Source organism: Miniopterus natalensis, chromosome X (assembly GCF_054644295.1).
Source record: "Miniopterus natalensis isolate mMinNat1 chromosome X, mMinNat1.hap1, whole genome shotgun sequence".
In the NCBI taxonomy this organism is placed as follows: Eukaryota; Metazoa; Chordata; class Mammalia; order Chiroptera; family Miniopteridae; genus Miniopterus; species Miniopterus natalensis.
In genome coordinates, this window is record NC_142103.1 from 101,573,229 (window position 1) to 101,589,893 (window position 16,665).

At 42.2% G+C, this 16,665-nt stretch overlaps 1 protein-coding gene across 1 annotated transcript; it reads right to left on the bottom strand.

Annotated features, from left to right (window-relative positions):
- Positions 1-114: 114 nt before the first annotated feature.
- On the bottom strand, positions 115-3,775 carry TLR7 (toll like receptor 7). Its single transcript, XM_087813405.1, has one exon. The coding sequence runs from the start codon at positions 3,773-3,775 to the stop codon at positions 599-601; it is 3,177 nt and encodes a 1,058-aa protein (XP_087669531.1). The 3' UTR covers positions 115-598.
- Between the last annotated feature and the right edge of the window lie 12,890 nt (positions 3,776-16,665).

Below are 16,665 nucleotides of genomic sequence, written 5' to 3' on the forward strand. Positions count from 1 at the left end.
TGGCATCCACCCCTGCCCCCCCCAGCCTTCTCCACACTATTGTCTGTGTCCATGGGTTATGTATATATACATATAACTTCTTTGATTAATCTCTCCCCACCCACTCCCCCACCCCTGCCTTCCCTCTGAGATTAACCAGGTTTTTATCTCACTAATTAACTCTGGTACAATCTGATGTCATATGTACAGACCCCGAGCATTTTTTACCCTATTTATATACATACCAGTACTTTTTAAGGGTGGGATGTAGTTCTTAATTTCATGATTGCGTGTATATTTAATAATCACAGTTATAGGAGAATCAGAGCCCTATCTCCTCTACTTGCCACCCTTCTCCCAATAAGATTTTACACAGGAGCAGAATAGAGAGATTCAAGTGCCAGTGGAGGCACAGAGAAATGAGAAAGATGAGTCAATGCATTCTATAAATTCCATTTTCCAATTCCTTTGTCATATATTCGTGACACCTTTCTGATTTTGGTAATCCCAAGTATTGGAGAATTTAAATCCACTCTTGGTGAGACATCTTTGAGAAAGTCTAGGCAGCCAAGCTTCCCCTTCCTAAATTAGGGGGCCAGTCACATCTTGCAAAGAAGAGCTAGACTGTTTCTTTGAACACCCTGCTATAGGTCACATGATTGTCTGTGGCCAGGGCATTTTTCAGACACTGCCAGAAGTATGGGTGAGCCTGTGGGTTTGTTGGCCACTCAAGGACAGAACTCCCACAGAGCCTCTTCCGGAGCTGGAGGAACTTGGACTTCTGAAGGGGTTTCTCAAGGAATACCAAGATAATTACATCCATTTTTTCATCCATGAGCCTCTGATGGGACAAGTAAAAGGCTATCTTAAAATTCTCAGTCTTTGCATACTTGTCTGTCATCACAAACACCGTCTTTTTGCTAAGCTGTATGCTCTGGGACAGGTTTTCCAGAACCGGCTGCCCTGGTAACCAGTCCCTTTCCTCAAGACATAAATTAAAATGTTTCTCTTTTGGGTCTTCCAATTTGGCCACCAGCTCATCCAAAACCCACTCTGTCACAGCTGGGTCTTTAGTGTCATACACAATAAAAGCATCATAGCAAGAGTCGGGGGATATCAGACGTTGATACCCCTTTATTTTGGCCTTACAGAAATGGTAACTGTACCACACATCCCAGAAATAGAGGTGGCTTGCTGTCATAACCACCATCAGAAAGAGAGCTGCTGATATGGAGAGAGAGAACAGAATCAAGTTGGTCAGATCTAACTCACAGGTATACAGATCCAGAGACACCACACTTTGGCCCTTGTGTGCTCCTGGCCCCACACAAGTCACATCTGTGGCCAAGTGAGGAATAGTCACCTCTGTATGGTTCACCCACCAGACAAACCACACAGCATCACAGGTGCACAAAAACCGATTATGATGCAAAAGCAACATCTCCAGATTATTGAGGACATTTTCTGGAAAGCTAGTCTTTTGGATAATCTGGATTTTATTTGAGCTAAGGTCCAAATATCGCAACTGGAAAGCACCTTGTAGAAAATACTTGGTCAGGTGCCTGATTTGATTATTGTGAAGAATTAGTTTCTTGAGGCTGCTGGAACAGTTGGATAATCTCTCAGGGACAGTCTTCAGCTGGTTGTAGCTGAGGTCCAAAGTTTCTAGATTCTTCAGATACGAGAGTCGTTCCCAGATGAAAGACTTGAGCCCATTTTTGACCAAAAGGAGAGTCTTTAGATGTGGAGGCATACCATCAAAAACTCCAGGGGGCAAGAAACTCAGGGAATTTTCAGAGATGTCTAATTCCTCTAAGTTTATCAAATTCTTGAAGAAATTTAAGTATCTGTCATCACCATCCCTCCATAAAACATCCAAATGATTTCCTCTGAATTCCAGAGTTTTGAGAGATTCGCTCTCCATGGTCCTGCTAGTGGAGGTAGAGATGTCATTGTCATTCATCATCAGTTTCTTGAGAAACTTGAGGTTCTTAGTAAAGTTTAGCATGTGAGTAATTCCTTCTGATTGAAAATAATGGCTGTTACTACTAATATCTAGAACATTCAGGTTGTGTAGCCCCTCAAATGCTGTTGAGTAGAGTAAATCAAGCCGGTTGTTAGAGAAATCCAAGTATCTCAACTCCACTAAAGGCTGAAATTCACTGCCATTAAGAGCTTGGCCAACGCTATTTCCTGACAAGTTTAGGCACCTGAGGAAAGAAAGATGCTGAAAATCAGAGGACTTGATAAAAAATATGTCATTATCACTTAGGTCCAAGGTCTGCCCATACATGGAACACTCTTCATTAAAACTCAAGAAAGAAGGAGGTTCTTTGTTTTTGAATCTGCAACTCCTTGCGTCTTCATCATATCTGAAATAATGTAATGCTTTGGAGACCTGGGCCCCATAAGGTGCTACAGAATTTCTGGCGTTAGAACAGAAGCCAACTTCATTTGAATCTCCTGAAGGTGATATTTTATTCACTGAAAGATCTATCACTTTCAATGTTTTAAATTGTTCAAACATGCTGAGGTCAGCAATTTTTATAAAGTTTGTGCCAAGATCAAGAACTTCAAGGTTGGTAAGGTTATGTAATGGGGAGAGGGTAAAGGGGTTCAGCTCCTTAAAGACGTATCCTCTGATCCGCAAAACTTTCAGGTTTTTCAGTGATGAAAATGCATTCGACAGTTTCATATATGCATGATAGACCTGAAGTTCATAATTGAAAGACAGATCCAATTGGACAAGGTTGTGAAGAAAAAGCAAAAATTTGGCATTCTCAATTTCTTTGGCCAAGAAGTTTCTGGAAAGATCTAGCTCCTTAAGTTTGTTAAGGTTTTTAAACCATCTTTGGGGCACAGACCGAAGAGAGTTACTGTGTAGATGTAAAACTTGTAATTCTGTCAATGCATCAAAAGCATTTACATGGATGCGTAGGGGAGCATTATTTTCACAGGGTGTACAAGGAAATGGGGCATTATAACAACGAGGGCAGTTTCCACTTAGGTCAAGAATTTGCAGTTGATTGAGGTTATTAAAATCATCTTCTCGGATTTCTGCAATGATGTTGTTGTAAAGATAGAGTTCTGTCAAAGAAGATGGCAAAACAGTGGGAACAGCTGTAATATTGTTATCTTTTAGGGAGAGCAACTTTAAATTCAGCAGTTTTCGGAAGGCATCTTTTTCGATGAAAAAGGAAACATTACAAGGATTGCGATAGTAACAGTTTTGGCCCAGGAAGAGTTTTTCTATGTTGGCCAGTTCTGTTAGATTACTTGTGTTGATGGAAAAGATGTTGTTGGCTTCGAGGCTCAGCAGCTGTAAGTTGGGAGGAAGACCCAGCGGTATTTCTAGAAGCTGGTTTCCATCCAGGTAAAGGGATTTTAAGTTAGTGAGTCTATTAAAACTTCCAGGTTTAATCTGCAGCCTCCTGGTGCAAATGTTGTCTTTGGGCCCCAGTCGAATAGGGACACAGTTGCATCTGAAGTCAATCTCTACCAGCTGGTCCAGCTGGCGGAAGGAGGCCGGAGAGATGTCTGGTATGTGGTTAATGGTGAGGGTGAGGTTGGTGGTGTTGGTGGGAATACCTTCAGGAATTCCCGTCAAATGCTTGTCTGTGCAGTCCACAATAACTTGGGCATTTGAATTGTTCAGACTGACATCACAGGGCAGAGTTTTAGGAAACCATCTGGCCCCAAGTTTGGAGATTAGGATCATGTTAAAAAGGATGAGAAATTGTCTCTTCAAGGTCCACACTGGAAACACCTGGAAGTTTAAGAAAGAACAAATCACCATTCTAAAATATAACAAGAATCAGAATAGAAAATTCCCATTTGCTGCCCCTCTTTGCTACATTTTAAAATAAACAACTTAGCCTTGGCCGGTGTGGCTCGGTTGGTTGAGCATCGCCCCGCATACCAGGAGTTTGACTGTTCCATTCCCGGGCAGGGCACATGCCCGGGTTGCGTGCTCAGTCCCCAGTAGGAGGCGTGCAGGAGGCAGACCGTGGATGTTTCTGTCTTCCTCTCCCTTCCCCTCTCTCTAAAAATCAATAAACTATTATTTAAAAAAATAAAAAATAAAAAATAAACAACTCAGGTATTTTCTCAACTGTGTAAACAGCACCCCTCACCCATGACTGTATTTGTCAGTCACTGAGGTTCATAATAATTTAGTTATATATTTAGATTTTAGCGTCTTAGCTTTTCAGTTACATAGCTTTTAAGATGTCAGAAACAGCAATTTCCTATTCACCGTTGTCCAAGTGCTACAATGGAAGAGAAATCAATTAGCTGTCAAAGTCTGAAATTTGGGGGGTGAAGTAATGTTAAGATGCAAATACATCTGGGAAGAAAAACACATTAAGACTTTAGTGCAGCCCTGGCTAGGTAGCTCAGTTGGTTAGAGCGTCATCCCAACATGCCCAGGTTATGGGTTCAATCCCCAGTCAGGGGACATATAAGAAGCAATCAATGAATGCATAAAAAATAAATGGAACAACAAGTCAATGTTTCTCTCTCTGTCTCTGTCTCTGTCTCCCTTCCTCTCTCTAAAATCAACAAATTTTTAAAAAAGACTTTAGTGCAATGAATGTTTGCTAGCTAAGCCTGCTCTGGTACACATTACAAGAATCTTTCTTAATATTTGAGCCTCTTAATATTTTAAGTAGGGAAACACAGGAGATCCACTAGCATCATTTTATAGATTAAGACATAGCTCAGCCATATTAGCTGATTTGCCTAAGGTCCCCCAACTCCTGCCATTTTGGCACTGCCATTCTACATGCTGGATTTCCACTTGGATTAAAAAAATTTTTTTAATCCTCACCTGAGGATATGTTTTTATTGATTTTTTAGAGAGAGAGGAAGGGAGAGAGAGAGAGAAACATTGATGTGAGAGAAACGTCGATTGGTTGCCTCCCGCTTGCACCCTGACTGGGGATCCAACACACAACCTAGGTATGTGCCCTGATTGGGAGTTGAACCCGCAACCCTTTGGTGTACAGGACGATGTTCCAACTGAGTCACCCAGCCAGGGACCTTCTTGGATTTTCTGCAAATCATCTCCAAGATGATTCTGGGGTAGACGTTTTCCCTACACACTGAGTTTACACTATATAAATTTGGAAAGGAGTAGAGAGCCAGGGCACTGCCTAGGTGACCCCTAACTGATTGAACAGGGTGGGTACTTCTGTGAGTGAAAGCAGTGGGAGCTGTTAATAATTATGCCAAGACTATAGACATAAACCAAGACTCTCTCAGGAAAACTAGGACATTTTGGAACCTACCCTTAATGGTGATTCTTGGGCATTTGGGTTTAACACCAGAGACACTTGGACCCTGGGGAGAAAGATCTTAAAGAGGAATACGGGAAGCAGAGAAGAATTTTACTAATCACCATATTACCTTGAAGCTGCCCTGCCTTTGAGGGTCGTTGAACTAAGGACTTGCTCTCAAGCTTTAGGATTTCTATCAATATCTTACTCCAGAACATTGGTTTCGTTTAACCGGTGCTTATCTGTGGAATGGCCCAGTCTGTGTTTCTACAACAGGCTTCCAGCTCAACGATTGTTTTGTCCTCCCAGTTAAATGAATCAACCGATCATGTTGACATCTAAGAAACCAAATGCCTACTTCCCTTAATTCCTCTAACAGGAGGTAAATTGGCAAGTTTTCTCTCAGCTTTTCTTTTTTTCTAGTGCAATATGGTTCAAAAGGATCTCAAAGAGCTTCACACATCCTTACACGCCTAAAATGTATTGGAATTAGAGGTACAAGGTTGTCTTTGTTTTTTCTCTTTCACCACCATGTCTATTCCTCCCCATCATTGAAACCATTCACTGAGTCCAGTTGGCCTTCACCACATTCCTGACATCCTCCTTGCTTTGCCATTTTAACTGACAGAATTTCAGCTGATACGATTCTGCCCTTGGTCAGCTCCAAAGCCTCATCCTAGTCCGCAGGCTCTCACTCTTCCAATCCACCCTATCCACTGAGCTTCTCAAACATTAATCATAATATATTGCCCTCAAATTTTTAATGTGGTTTTCAATTTTACAAAATGAGCCCTAACTTTATATCATGGCATCCAAAGTCTTCCATAATTTGCTCCCTATCAATTTGTCTAGGCTTACCCAATTTTACTCCCCTACAGCTCCTCTGATCACTAGATTCAAACCCAGTTTACAGTCCCCCGAGTCACAAACCCCTGCCCTGAAATACTCTTTCCTACCATTCCCACCCACCCAAAATTCTAGTTATCCTTTAAGACTCTATTTCTCAATCTGAGCTCTCAGATACCTGGGATGGTATGGCAATCAGCCAGAGGATGGAAGAAGCCCTTAGATAAATATGGTATATCTTCCTTGAGCATCAATCTTACTCAAAGATTTAGGGAAAATGTTCATGTAGGGAGGAGGGGTAAGTCAAGATGTGGGGAAGGGCTTTAGAAGAGGGAAAGGAGAGAAGTGGAATAAGCTATTTGTGTGGTCCCTAATAATAGGATCCCACACCAGCTATACTTCTGTCAGAAGACATAATGGGTTCATGAATCCCACCATCAGAAGTCAATAAGTAATGATGCTAAGAGTGATATTGAGGACCAGGGATGTGAAGTATTATAGAGAGGGCCAAAATGGATAAAATACAAGTCACGAACCAGATGTCCTCTTCCGATCCTCTTCCCACGAACTTAGATGACACTCTGGGAAGAAGTGGGAGGATCCCCTAATTAACTGAATTACAAATATGAAGTGATCAAGACAATGATCATCAAACTGAGTTTTCTAAGACATACCTAGTTGAAGTATTTTTGTGATCAGCAGAAATGGAGTTTCTAAGATGAAGGAAATTGAGTTATAGAAAAAAATTAACAATGGTGTGCTGGTAAATGTTTAACAACCAGCTTTCTTCCTCCCCCCAACCACCAATCTTCAATTTTTAAGTCCTAATTTGTGGCACTTGCCAATTTCTGTAGTGTAAATACTCCCGCCGTGCCATTTTGAGCTGCCTGTGTGATAGCACTAAACGCAGAGTTGGGAAGAGATGCGCAGAATTGCTCTGGCAAGCCTCTGTGACCTGGGTCCAGCAAACCACCGACCATAACACACCTGAGACAAACACTGGCAATTTTAGCCTCTACAAATGGACACATTATAAATCCGAGTAAAAAATTAATCAGAGAGTGTTTTCTCTCCCTTATTACTAAACTTTTCTTGCACCTGTCTGCTTTTCTCCTCGTCTACCACCGCCTCCCTGCTCCAGTTAGCCATTAGCTTCCATCCGGACTGCTGCACTATGCTCCCAACTGGTCTGGCTCCTTGATTCCCTTTCTCCTCTACAATTTACCCATCACCAAACGGCATCAGAGCATTCTTTGTGAACACGGATCGGATCAAGTACAATGACTTCCTATTACACTTTGAATGAAACTCAAGTCTTTACCATTGCTTATATCATGAACGTCTTGACCCCAGCCTACCTCTCTGACCTTGAACCATCTTTGCCCTTCCTTTGACTACCCACCAGACATCTGGTCTGTTTTCTGTTCTGCATTCAGGCCCGTCATGACACTTGCTGTTCCCTCTTCCTGAAATCATTCTCTTCCTCTTCCCACAGCCAGGCCATTGTCATCTTTTAGGTGTCTGCTTCAGTAACATATCCCTGCCAGAGAGGCTTTCTTTCGCCAATTTATCAAAAAAAACCCTCCCCATGTAATAATAGTGGTAATGACAGTGACATTTGTTAACTTAGGTAGCACTTACTATATGCTGGGCATCACTTTCAGTGCTTTACATATGTTGACTCATTTAATCTTCATTATAACCACAGGAGGTGGTACTAAAGGTCTTCAATCCTTATTCCTAAATTTTGGGGCTATGTGTGTTTTGGAATTCAGAATTTTTCAGATTTTAGAAGGTAATATGATGCATGTACCCCATAATATGTACTACTCCTGTTGGAGCCTGGGACAGCATTCACTAATCAGACACACAACAATTTGTTCAAGGAAGCACAAGATTGCCACTTAAGTGGGATTTTTAAAAAAGAAAGAAAGAACTAGCTCATTCAGTTCAGGTCAACATTCGCCTTCAAATGAGTTAGATCATGTTGTGATTGCCATCAAGTGAGTTAGGACACAGCTTTCAGTCTGGGGATTTTGGAACCACAGACCTCTACCATTATCTCCATTTTACAGGTGAGTCATCTGAGGCACAGAGAGGTATAGGTGCTCTGTACTTGATTTCCCTTATATACCTTAGCACAATCAGAAATTGACTTGCTGATCATTTATGTGCTTATGATTGATGTGCTTATTTCTTTAATGTCCATTCTGCATGAGAACATAAGCTGAGAGAGAGAGAGCAGGGCTGTGCATATTGTGTGAAACAATACCTAGCAATTCATTAGTGTTCCATTATGTGTGGTAAATGCATGAGTAAATGAACAGTGAAATAAAGCAAAATACTTAAAAGAAAGTTCTCCTTGAAGAAGGTTCCTTCAGGCTACACCCCCAGACTCCCCAGGGTCATGTTCTGCTTCTTCTATTTGCCCCAGGATTCCTTGGAGGAAAGATTTAAGAATGTCTGCTTTTATAATGCCCAGTTCAAACCAGTCTTCAAGAAGCCTTCTGGCATCAACACAGACAGAATTAATCCGCAACCCCTCCCCCATCTCCTATTGCATTGATCACACATGAGCTTGGGAAAAGTACTCGGGATTGAGGGTTGGAAGAAGAACTGGATCCTAGTCCTGGCTCGGTAGTTCACTACCCTTGTACCCTTCTGAGGCAGGCCCTGTGCTCAGGAGATCACCCCCTATTAGAAAATGACAGACACAGAAACAACAATATGGGCTAGACCAAGGACCCAGACAACCCAACCAAGACCAGAAAGTTCTCCAATAATTCCCTAGCTAGGAATTGTACCAAGTATCTGTGAAAAAGAATTTATTTTAAAAAATCAGAATTCTGCTGACTCATATTCATTCTTTCATTTGACAAATACTTATTGAATACCTACTAGGGGCAGCAGACACAGTGTCTGCTCTTAAGGAGCTCAAAATCTAGTAAAGGAGAGGAAAAAAAATAGATTTAAAACAGTGTGGAAAGACCATTAATTCTTTCCAGATACGATGCTAACACTTACATGCATGTAGCTTAACTGTATGTTGTTTTTATTCCATGCAGTATTTTCTGATACTTCCAATTAATTCTTTTTATTATCCGCATAGAGTCCAGATATTGTTATATATCTCTCAAAATCTTTTCCCCTTTTCTCTCATCTCCTAGTGATAAAGTCTCCATTTGTAGTTGGGCACATGCCACTCTGCAAAAATATTCTATTTCCCAGACCCCTTTGCAGCTAAGTTAGGCCATGAGACTAAATTATAGCCAATGTGAAATGAGAGGAAGTGAAATGTGCAATTTCTGGGACATGTTCTTAAACAGTGGGTCTGTTCCCTTTCCTCTTATCTATTTCCATCTAGCTTCTTAGAATATGGATGCTGTAGCCAGCCATCGTGGACAATGCAAATGAGGAAAACATGCTAGGGATCATGGAGCAACAAAATAGATGATCCAGAGTATCCAGATCCTTGCATGACCTCACAGAGCAAAGAAGAAATAAAGGCTGTGAATTTCTGACTTTCAGGAGTTTATAAGAAATCCATAAAATCATTGTTATGCTAAGCCAGTGCTAATTCGATTTTCTATGGCACTTTCTATTTCTATCTCTATTTTTAATTGGAAATTCCATTTCTATTGGATTTAAATACCTAATTTTAGGCAGTGTAGAATTTAGAACTGGAAAATAAATTGCTGCCATGACAGAACCTAAAATATATGACATTGATGTCATCAGTCTATGAGCAAGGAAGACTCGGATATTGGAGGCTGGAAAGTTGGGACCCCCTATTATACCATCTCAAAACACTTGATACAACAATTACCTATGCTATTTTGGAAGGCAGAACATCTATCAACTGTGACTTTTGTTATTCCAGTTTCATTTAGGTATAATTGACATATAACATTGTATTAGTTTAAGATGTACAACATAATGATTATATATATATGTGCGTGTGTATATATATATATACATATATATATGAAATGATTACCACAATAAGTCTATTTAATATCTATTACCTCAAGTAGTTACAGTTTTTTTCTGGTGACGAGAACTTTTAAGATCGACTGTCTTCGCAACTATAGTCACCACGCCGTACATTGCATCCTTAGAATGCCACCTGTCACTGCTCAGGGGAATGGTTTGGCAGCACCATTAGCTCTTGAATAACATGGGTTTGAGCTGCAGGGGTCCACTTACATGTGGATTTTTAAAAATAAATATACAGTTAGCCCTCCATATCCCTGGGTTTCACATCTGATGATTCAGCCAGCCACAGATCAAACACAGACTTTCCAACGTGCGGATAGGAATCCAAGTATGCAGAGGGTCGAGTGCAGCTATACATGGATCCTCACCTGTGCATCGGGTTGGCGCGTTTCAGCCCGAGCTGTTCAAGGGCCAACTGTATTCATGATGATGGTGCACGCTGATGGCTTCTCGCTGTTTTTAAGTTTCTCGAGAGAAATGAACTCAAGCTGCAGTTAGCTACTCTGCAAGCAGGGACGGAAGAAAATACAGCTTTGCTAAGTGAGCTTTTCTCTGCCTGCAGCTTGAACTCAGGCTGATTTGATTAAGCTCTTTAATTGGGGGCCTTAAAAAAAAGGGGGGGTTGAAAAAGCCGACTGCTTTACCCCAAACTAAAGCAGATGTAATGGACAGAGTCAAAGGTGCAGCCTTAAGAGGACACAAGCATGCACTTTTGAAGCACTTCCCATTAAGCATTTCCTAGCAGACAATGAAAGCTAGCCCAGGACATAATCTGACTAAGGCTGCTGCCGTCGCCTTGACCCAGACAGCCTCTGGAGGCTGATTAAACTGAGAGAGAGGAACATGGACAGAATACAGAGTCTTTACACTTAAAGTTGTCTAGAGTTGTTCTGTCTCATAGGACAGCCACCAGTCACGTGGCTATTTCAATTAATGAAAACTAAATGCAATTTTAAAATTCACTTTCTCAGTTATACTAACTATATTTCAAGTGCTCAAAAGCCACATGGGGCTGGAGGCTGCAGTGTTCGAGCATGTAGATACGGAACATTTGTTTATCACTGCAGACAGTTCTATTAGAGAGCATCGACCTAGACCGGGGCTGGCCAACTTTTTCTGTAAAGGGCTGCACAGTAAATATTTTAGGCCAAATGTTATGAGTACTTAAATAATCTTTAGGATGTAACTAATTAAAGTCATAAAAACCACTCTTAGCTCACAAGCCATACAAAAGCAGGTGGCCAGACAGATTTGGCCCACAGGCTCCGGCGTGCAGGCAAAAATCTCAGGCTGCGTTAAACTTATCCATGGGATGAACTGTAGGCTAAGTCAGTCGAGGACTGCCAAATAGGAGAAGAAATTCTACTACCTGAAAAGCCTGTAAGTCAGTTCACATGCCGCTAACTTCAACCAAAAGTATTTAGCAAAGTATTTCATCCTTATTGTAATTCTTTTTCCCCCTTAAAAAAAAAAAATTATTGGGGTGACAGTATTCGCAAAGATTTATGCACCCCTATGTTCCTGGCAACATTATTCACAGTGGCCAAGCCATGGAGACAGCCCAAGTGTCCCGCGACAGAGGCCTGCACAGAGGAGATGTGGGACATGCACGCGGCGGACACTACTCGGCCACGAGGAAGGGCGAGATGCTGTCCCCCAAGAGCACGCACGCTCCTCGAGAACGTCATGCTAAGCGAAACAAGCCAGCCCAACTCTGAGAGGTTTGCTTGCAGTGAGGAGACAGACACCGAGGCTATGGAGCTGGCTGAAGGGGGGACCCGGGCAATTGAGATAGAGGCGCACTCTCAGCAGCTCTGCCAGACCACCCTTCAGAAGTCTCCCTGGCAGCTCCCCCATTTCTCCTGGATCCAGACCCTGGCTTGTCTTTATATGCACCCTAGCATTATAAGGCTGGCCACACACTGAGCGCGTGATAAATATTCACTAAATAAATCAAGGCTTTGAACTTCCTTCGTGTCCCATGGAAGACTCACATTGAACGATCACAAGTAGTTAACTTTTTCCAAGAATCAGCTTCTTGACAAGGGCATGAGGAGAAACCAGGAGGGCTTGGAGCCTCCCAAAGAAGGGCTGAGCTCAGCCAGTGTGGCTCAGTTGGTTGCGTGTTGTCCCAGGCACCAAGAGGTTGCTGGTTGGATTCCCGGCCGGGGCACATGCCCCGGTTTCGGGCCTGATCCCCAGCAGGGGGCGTGCAGGAGGCAGCTGATCAATGATTCTCTCTCATCATTGCTGCTTCTCTCTCTCTCTCCCTCTCCCTCTCCCTTCCTCTCTCTCAAAAAAAATCAATAAAAACATATTTTTAAAAAAAGAGAAGGGTTGAAATGGGAAAAGTGCCACAGAAGGAAAGGGGGTGTCAGAGGAAGGCCATGGGAAGTGGAGCTGCAGAAAGACTCCTGCATGATCAGCTTTCTCAGAACTGTCCACTTAAACCTGAAACCCCAGTGAGAGCACAGAGCTCATTCGTCTGTCCTAGGAGCAGACACAGCTAGAATGGGACTGTCCCTGTCCTGTGCACAATAGTTGAGCCCCAGCCCAAGCGGCCCTTGAAATGCTCTATGCAGACAAGATGTCTCCTGGCTTTTTGCCAGCTATGTGGAAGCCTGGATCTCTGAGATAAGAGCAAGTCTGCATTCCAAGATCTGTGCCAAAGGAAAGATTAACTGCAAGGAGATGGCTGGGCTCTGATTAAGCAGATGAGGGGGAAAAACTGACTCAGTGGACAGCCTTTCTAAATATGTTATTTAAAGAGACGTGATACCTTTGAGGCTTCCTAATTTAAAAGATAGTCTTGAGAAGATGATGGAAAATTGGGAAATATTTCTTTATTCCAATGGAAATTTTCTTAAGTGTGGAAATTTCCCCGTTCAAACCATTGGGAACTACCTGCTTCAGACTGAAGCTGGGTCCTGAGCTTCAACCAACATTATTTTGAGATGTAAGAGTTCATTCAGCATTGAGCCAGGTCTGTTTTGTCATTTGATACAAATAATCTACGTGATTGTGTTTCTGCTTGCTTTTTTGGGCAACGATTGTCTTTCAAGAATATGATGTGTAAAACAGCACAATACACCATGACATAGGCCTAGCTTTGGTAATGAATCATAGCTAATTACAAATGCAAACACACTGGGTAAATTTGGATGCTCAATTAGCAAGCTAATTATGGTAAAAATGAGGATGTTTGATTTTGTATGCCCAGGTGTTTGATTCTTTCAGTAAATCACCTCTTTGTGTTAAAATGGAAAATGTAGAATTCACACTGAACAGTCATCAGTCATTCATGTTTTTGTTTCTTTATATGGGCTGCCTTTGATCATGTACTTACTATGTGCCAGGTGCTGAGGTAGACACACTGTTTATATTACATCACCGAGCCCTGACAATGAAATTAAAGAACATATAAATATCTCCATTTTACTGATGAGGAAGCACAGACTGGAGGGACAATTTTGAACCCAGATTCGAGCTCCTTTTTGACCAATCATCTTCAAGTTGTCTCATGTAGATACAGCCAACGCACATGGTATAATGTGTGTCCGCATCTTGGTTAATTTCCTTTGCCATGAAAGGGTTCCTGGCACTGTAATGTTTTGATATTGTGTTAGAGTTTTTATAAGAAAAGTTTCCAAATGTTAAAAAAGATATTTATGATTTGAGTGGGAGAAAGAGAAAGATACTTTTGGGATGATCTATTTCTTCTGAATCACATCTGATGTCCAGCAATGCTATATTAGGATAGTTTATGAATTTGCACATTTAAAGGTGTGCTGAGCTTTACTTCCATGATAAAGAATTACATGCTGACTTAGTCATTCAACAAACGTTACTGGGAATGTACTCTATGCACAGCACTGTGCTAGACAAAGCAGGGGAACTGAGTCAGGCACCATTCCTGACCACTTAGGAATGAAATGCCTCTGTTGCTACATCTCAGAAGCTGTATGTGTCTCTGTGCGCAGGGCTCTCTGCTGCCAGGGAAATCCACGGTGGGAACAAGAAGTTGCAGGACAAGGGCTGGCGGGGCCTAAAGGTAATGAATGTGCCTTCCCACCCTTCAAACAACAGCTTGAATAAACAACCCTTCAAAGCGGCAAAACGTATCTTTTTGGATGCATCCCTTTGGGGCAGGATTCGAGCCTGTATTTTGAACGGAATTCTCCTGATTTTAGATCCATATTAGATTTCCACCAGAATGTCTATGGTTAGAGAGCTGTGATGACTAATAGGAAAACACATTCACCAAGATGTTTCTAAGTTCGGGCTTTGCAGATAGTATTTTTATCTTCAAGACTTGGCAAGTTTGTAACAGATGCACAGATGCTATCTGAGGGCTCAGAAGGACAGATGGCAAGAGTGAGGAAGTGAGTTTAAGTGGTTTGCTTCTTGCGATGAGTTAGAGGAAGCTCAGGATTAGTGTGACTTCTCATGTTTATTTTTTCTGGGGGTTAGCACCCTGTGAAAGTCAGATCAGGGGTCAGCCACTCTGCGTGAGGCAGGGCTACCGACTAAGTCTTGACTTTCCCATCCACAAATGGTGGGGGTGAGCTAACTGACCTCAACGCTCCTTTTCTACTGTAGTTATTCGATGATCCTGAGGCTTGCCTGGGAGCCCCCTGAAACTTATCTGTCAGGATCTGACCTCAGCTGGGACTCTTCCTAGCCACCCAGAACCTCAGGCTGCCAGTGTTTCAAAAGGGTTTAAGCAAAGCTTCCAACCACCGTGAACCTTCTAAGGATTTCACAGAAAGGGGAAACAAAAAATCATAGTACATCTTTTTATAATAATAAACAGCACATCTTCAGATAAAACTATTTTATTGAGCTCTCTGAAGTAGTAAGAATGGGAAGAACTAGAGGACGATCCCTTGATTTGGGGAAATGGTTAAAAATGGGAAACCACCAATAGTGGAACATACCTGTAAAAAAGATGGTGGAGCTCTAGGTATTGACATGAAAAGCTATGTAAGATATACTATTATGTTGTCAAAAGTTAAAATCTATTTTAAAAGGAGCATTATAATAACATATAGTGTATGATCCCTTTATAATGAATACATATATATGTACATATATTTGATTTGTGTTTGCAGAGAAAACTATGGAAGAACACATTAGAAACTTTACTATGAGGTTTATTTTTTACAAAGAATATGTGTTTTTTTAAAACATTCTAAAATTACAGAGGAAGTACTAAAACTTCACCTCATCATAATAATGTGGAAGGAAATTGTGAAAACAAAAAATTCAACAAGTATTTATTACTTGCTATGTGCCAGGTATCTGCTTCTGTTAGGTTGCATCAGTGGACCGAACAGACAAGATTCCTGCTCTTCTGGAGTTTATGTTCTCCAAATACTAAACTCAAAAATATACAACTGTAATCAATTATATTAGATATTAGGTGGTAAGTGTTCTAGAAAGAGAAAAAGTAGCACAGGGTGAAGGGGGTCAGGAACGTGAGATGGGGTTGTGACTATAAATAGGGTGACTAGGGGGGGCATCGCTGAGAAGTTGACATCTGAGCAAAGAGCTCAAGGAAAGGAGGAAGGTGCCCTCAGATCTATCCAGTGGGGAGGCATTCCAAGCAGAGGGAAGAGCCTAATGCAAAGGTCCCAAGGTGGAAACTGCTGGAACATTCACGAACATGGCAACAAGGCCAGTGTGCCTGGACCAGGATGAGGAGAAGAATGACAGGAGATGAAGTAAACAGGGAGGGCCACCGGCACCACCACTGAGCATGCAGAGCCTTCTCGGCCATTCCAGGATGGTGGCTTTTACTATGCGTGGCATGAGGATCCATTGCAAGTTTTTGAGCTGAAGAGTGACATGGTGTGACTTAGATTTTAGAAGGATCATGCTGGTGGCTGTGTTGAGAAGAAATGATGAGGGGCAGGCCTGGAAACTAGTCAAGAGACTATTACAGTAATTCAAGCAAAAGACCCATCTGGCAGGGGGGGAGGTGGTGAGAACTTGCCAGACCCTGGATATATTTTAATGTGACGCCAAATAAAATATAACTTCAAAGTTCTTGGAAGACTGTGAGAAGGGTTAGAGACAGCAAACATTTCTGGGAAGTTTCCTGAAAGGGGGAACAAAGACACTGGCAGTGGTGCGCAGGGCCAGTAGGGTCAACTGAATTTATTTTAGGACGGGGAAAATAAGAGCATGTTGTAATGCTGGTGAGAATGACACCCTTCAGGCCATGAGAGCAAAATAATCGCCCCCAAATTAATAATAATGATGCTGATGCTGTAGGAAAGAAAGGGAAGAAGGCTGGGGCCGTGGCCCCGAGGGGGCGAGCAGGGAGGAAACCCAGCGCACCCGTGGGAGGTGGGCCCTAGCTAGGAGCACAGAAATGTCATCCTTAGTTGAAGAGTCCACAGAGTTTCTGAGCATCTCCCGCCTGCCTTTGAAGCTGGGCGGGCTTCTGTGAGTGTTTTGATGAGCAGCAGCAGCAGTGAAGCTACAGGACTTCCAAGGCTAGGGCAGAAAAGATGACCGAGTTTCCACCGCACCTAGCGTTCCTTCTCTCTGGCTTCCTCTCTCT

What these genes read in the sequence shown, in the direction of transcription:
- TLR7 (XM_087813405.1), bottom strand. Translation starts at nt 3,775, where the DNA reads ATGGTGATTTGTTCTTTCTTAAACTTCCAGGTGTTTCCAGTGTGGACC.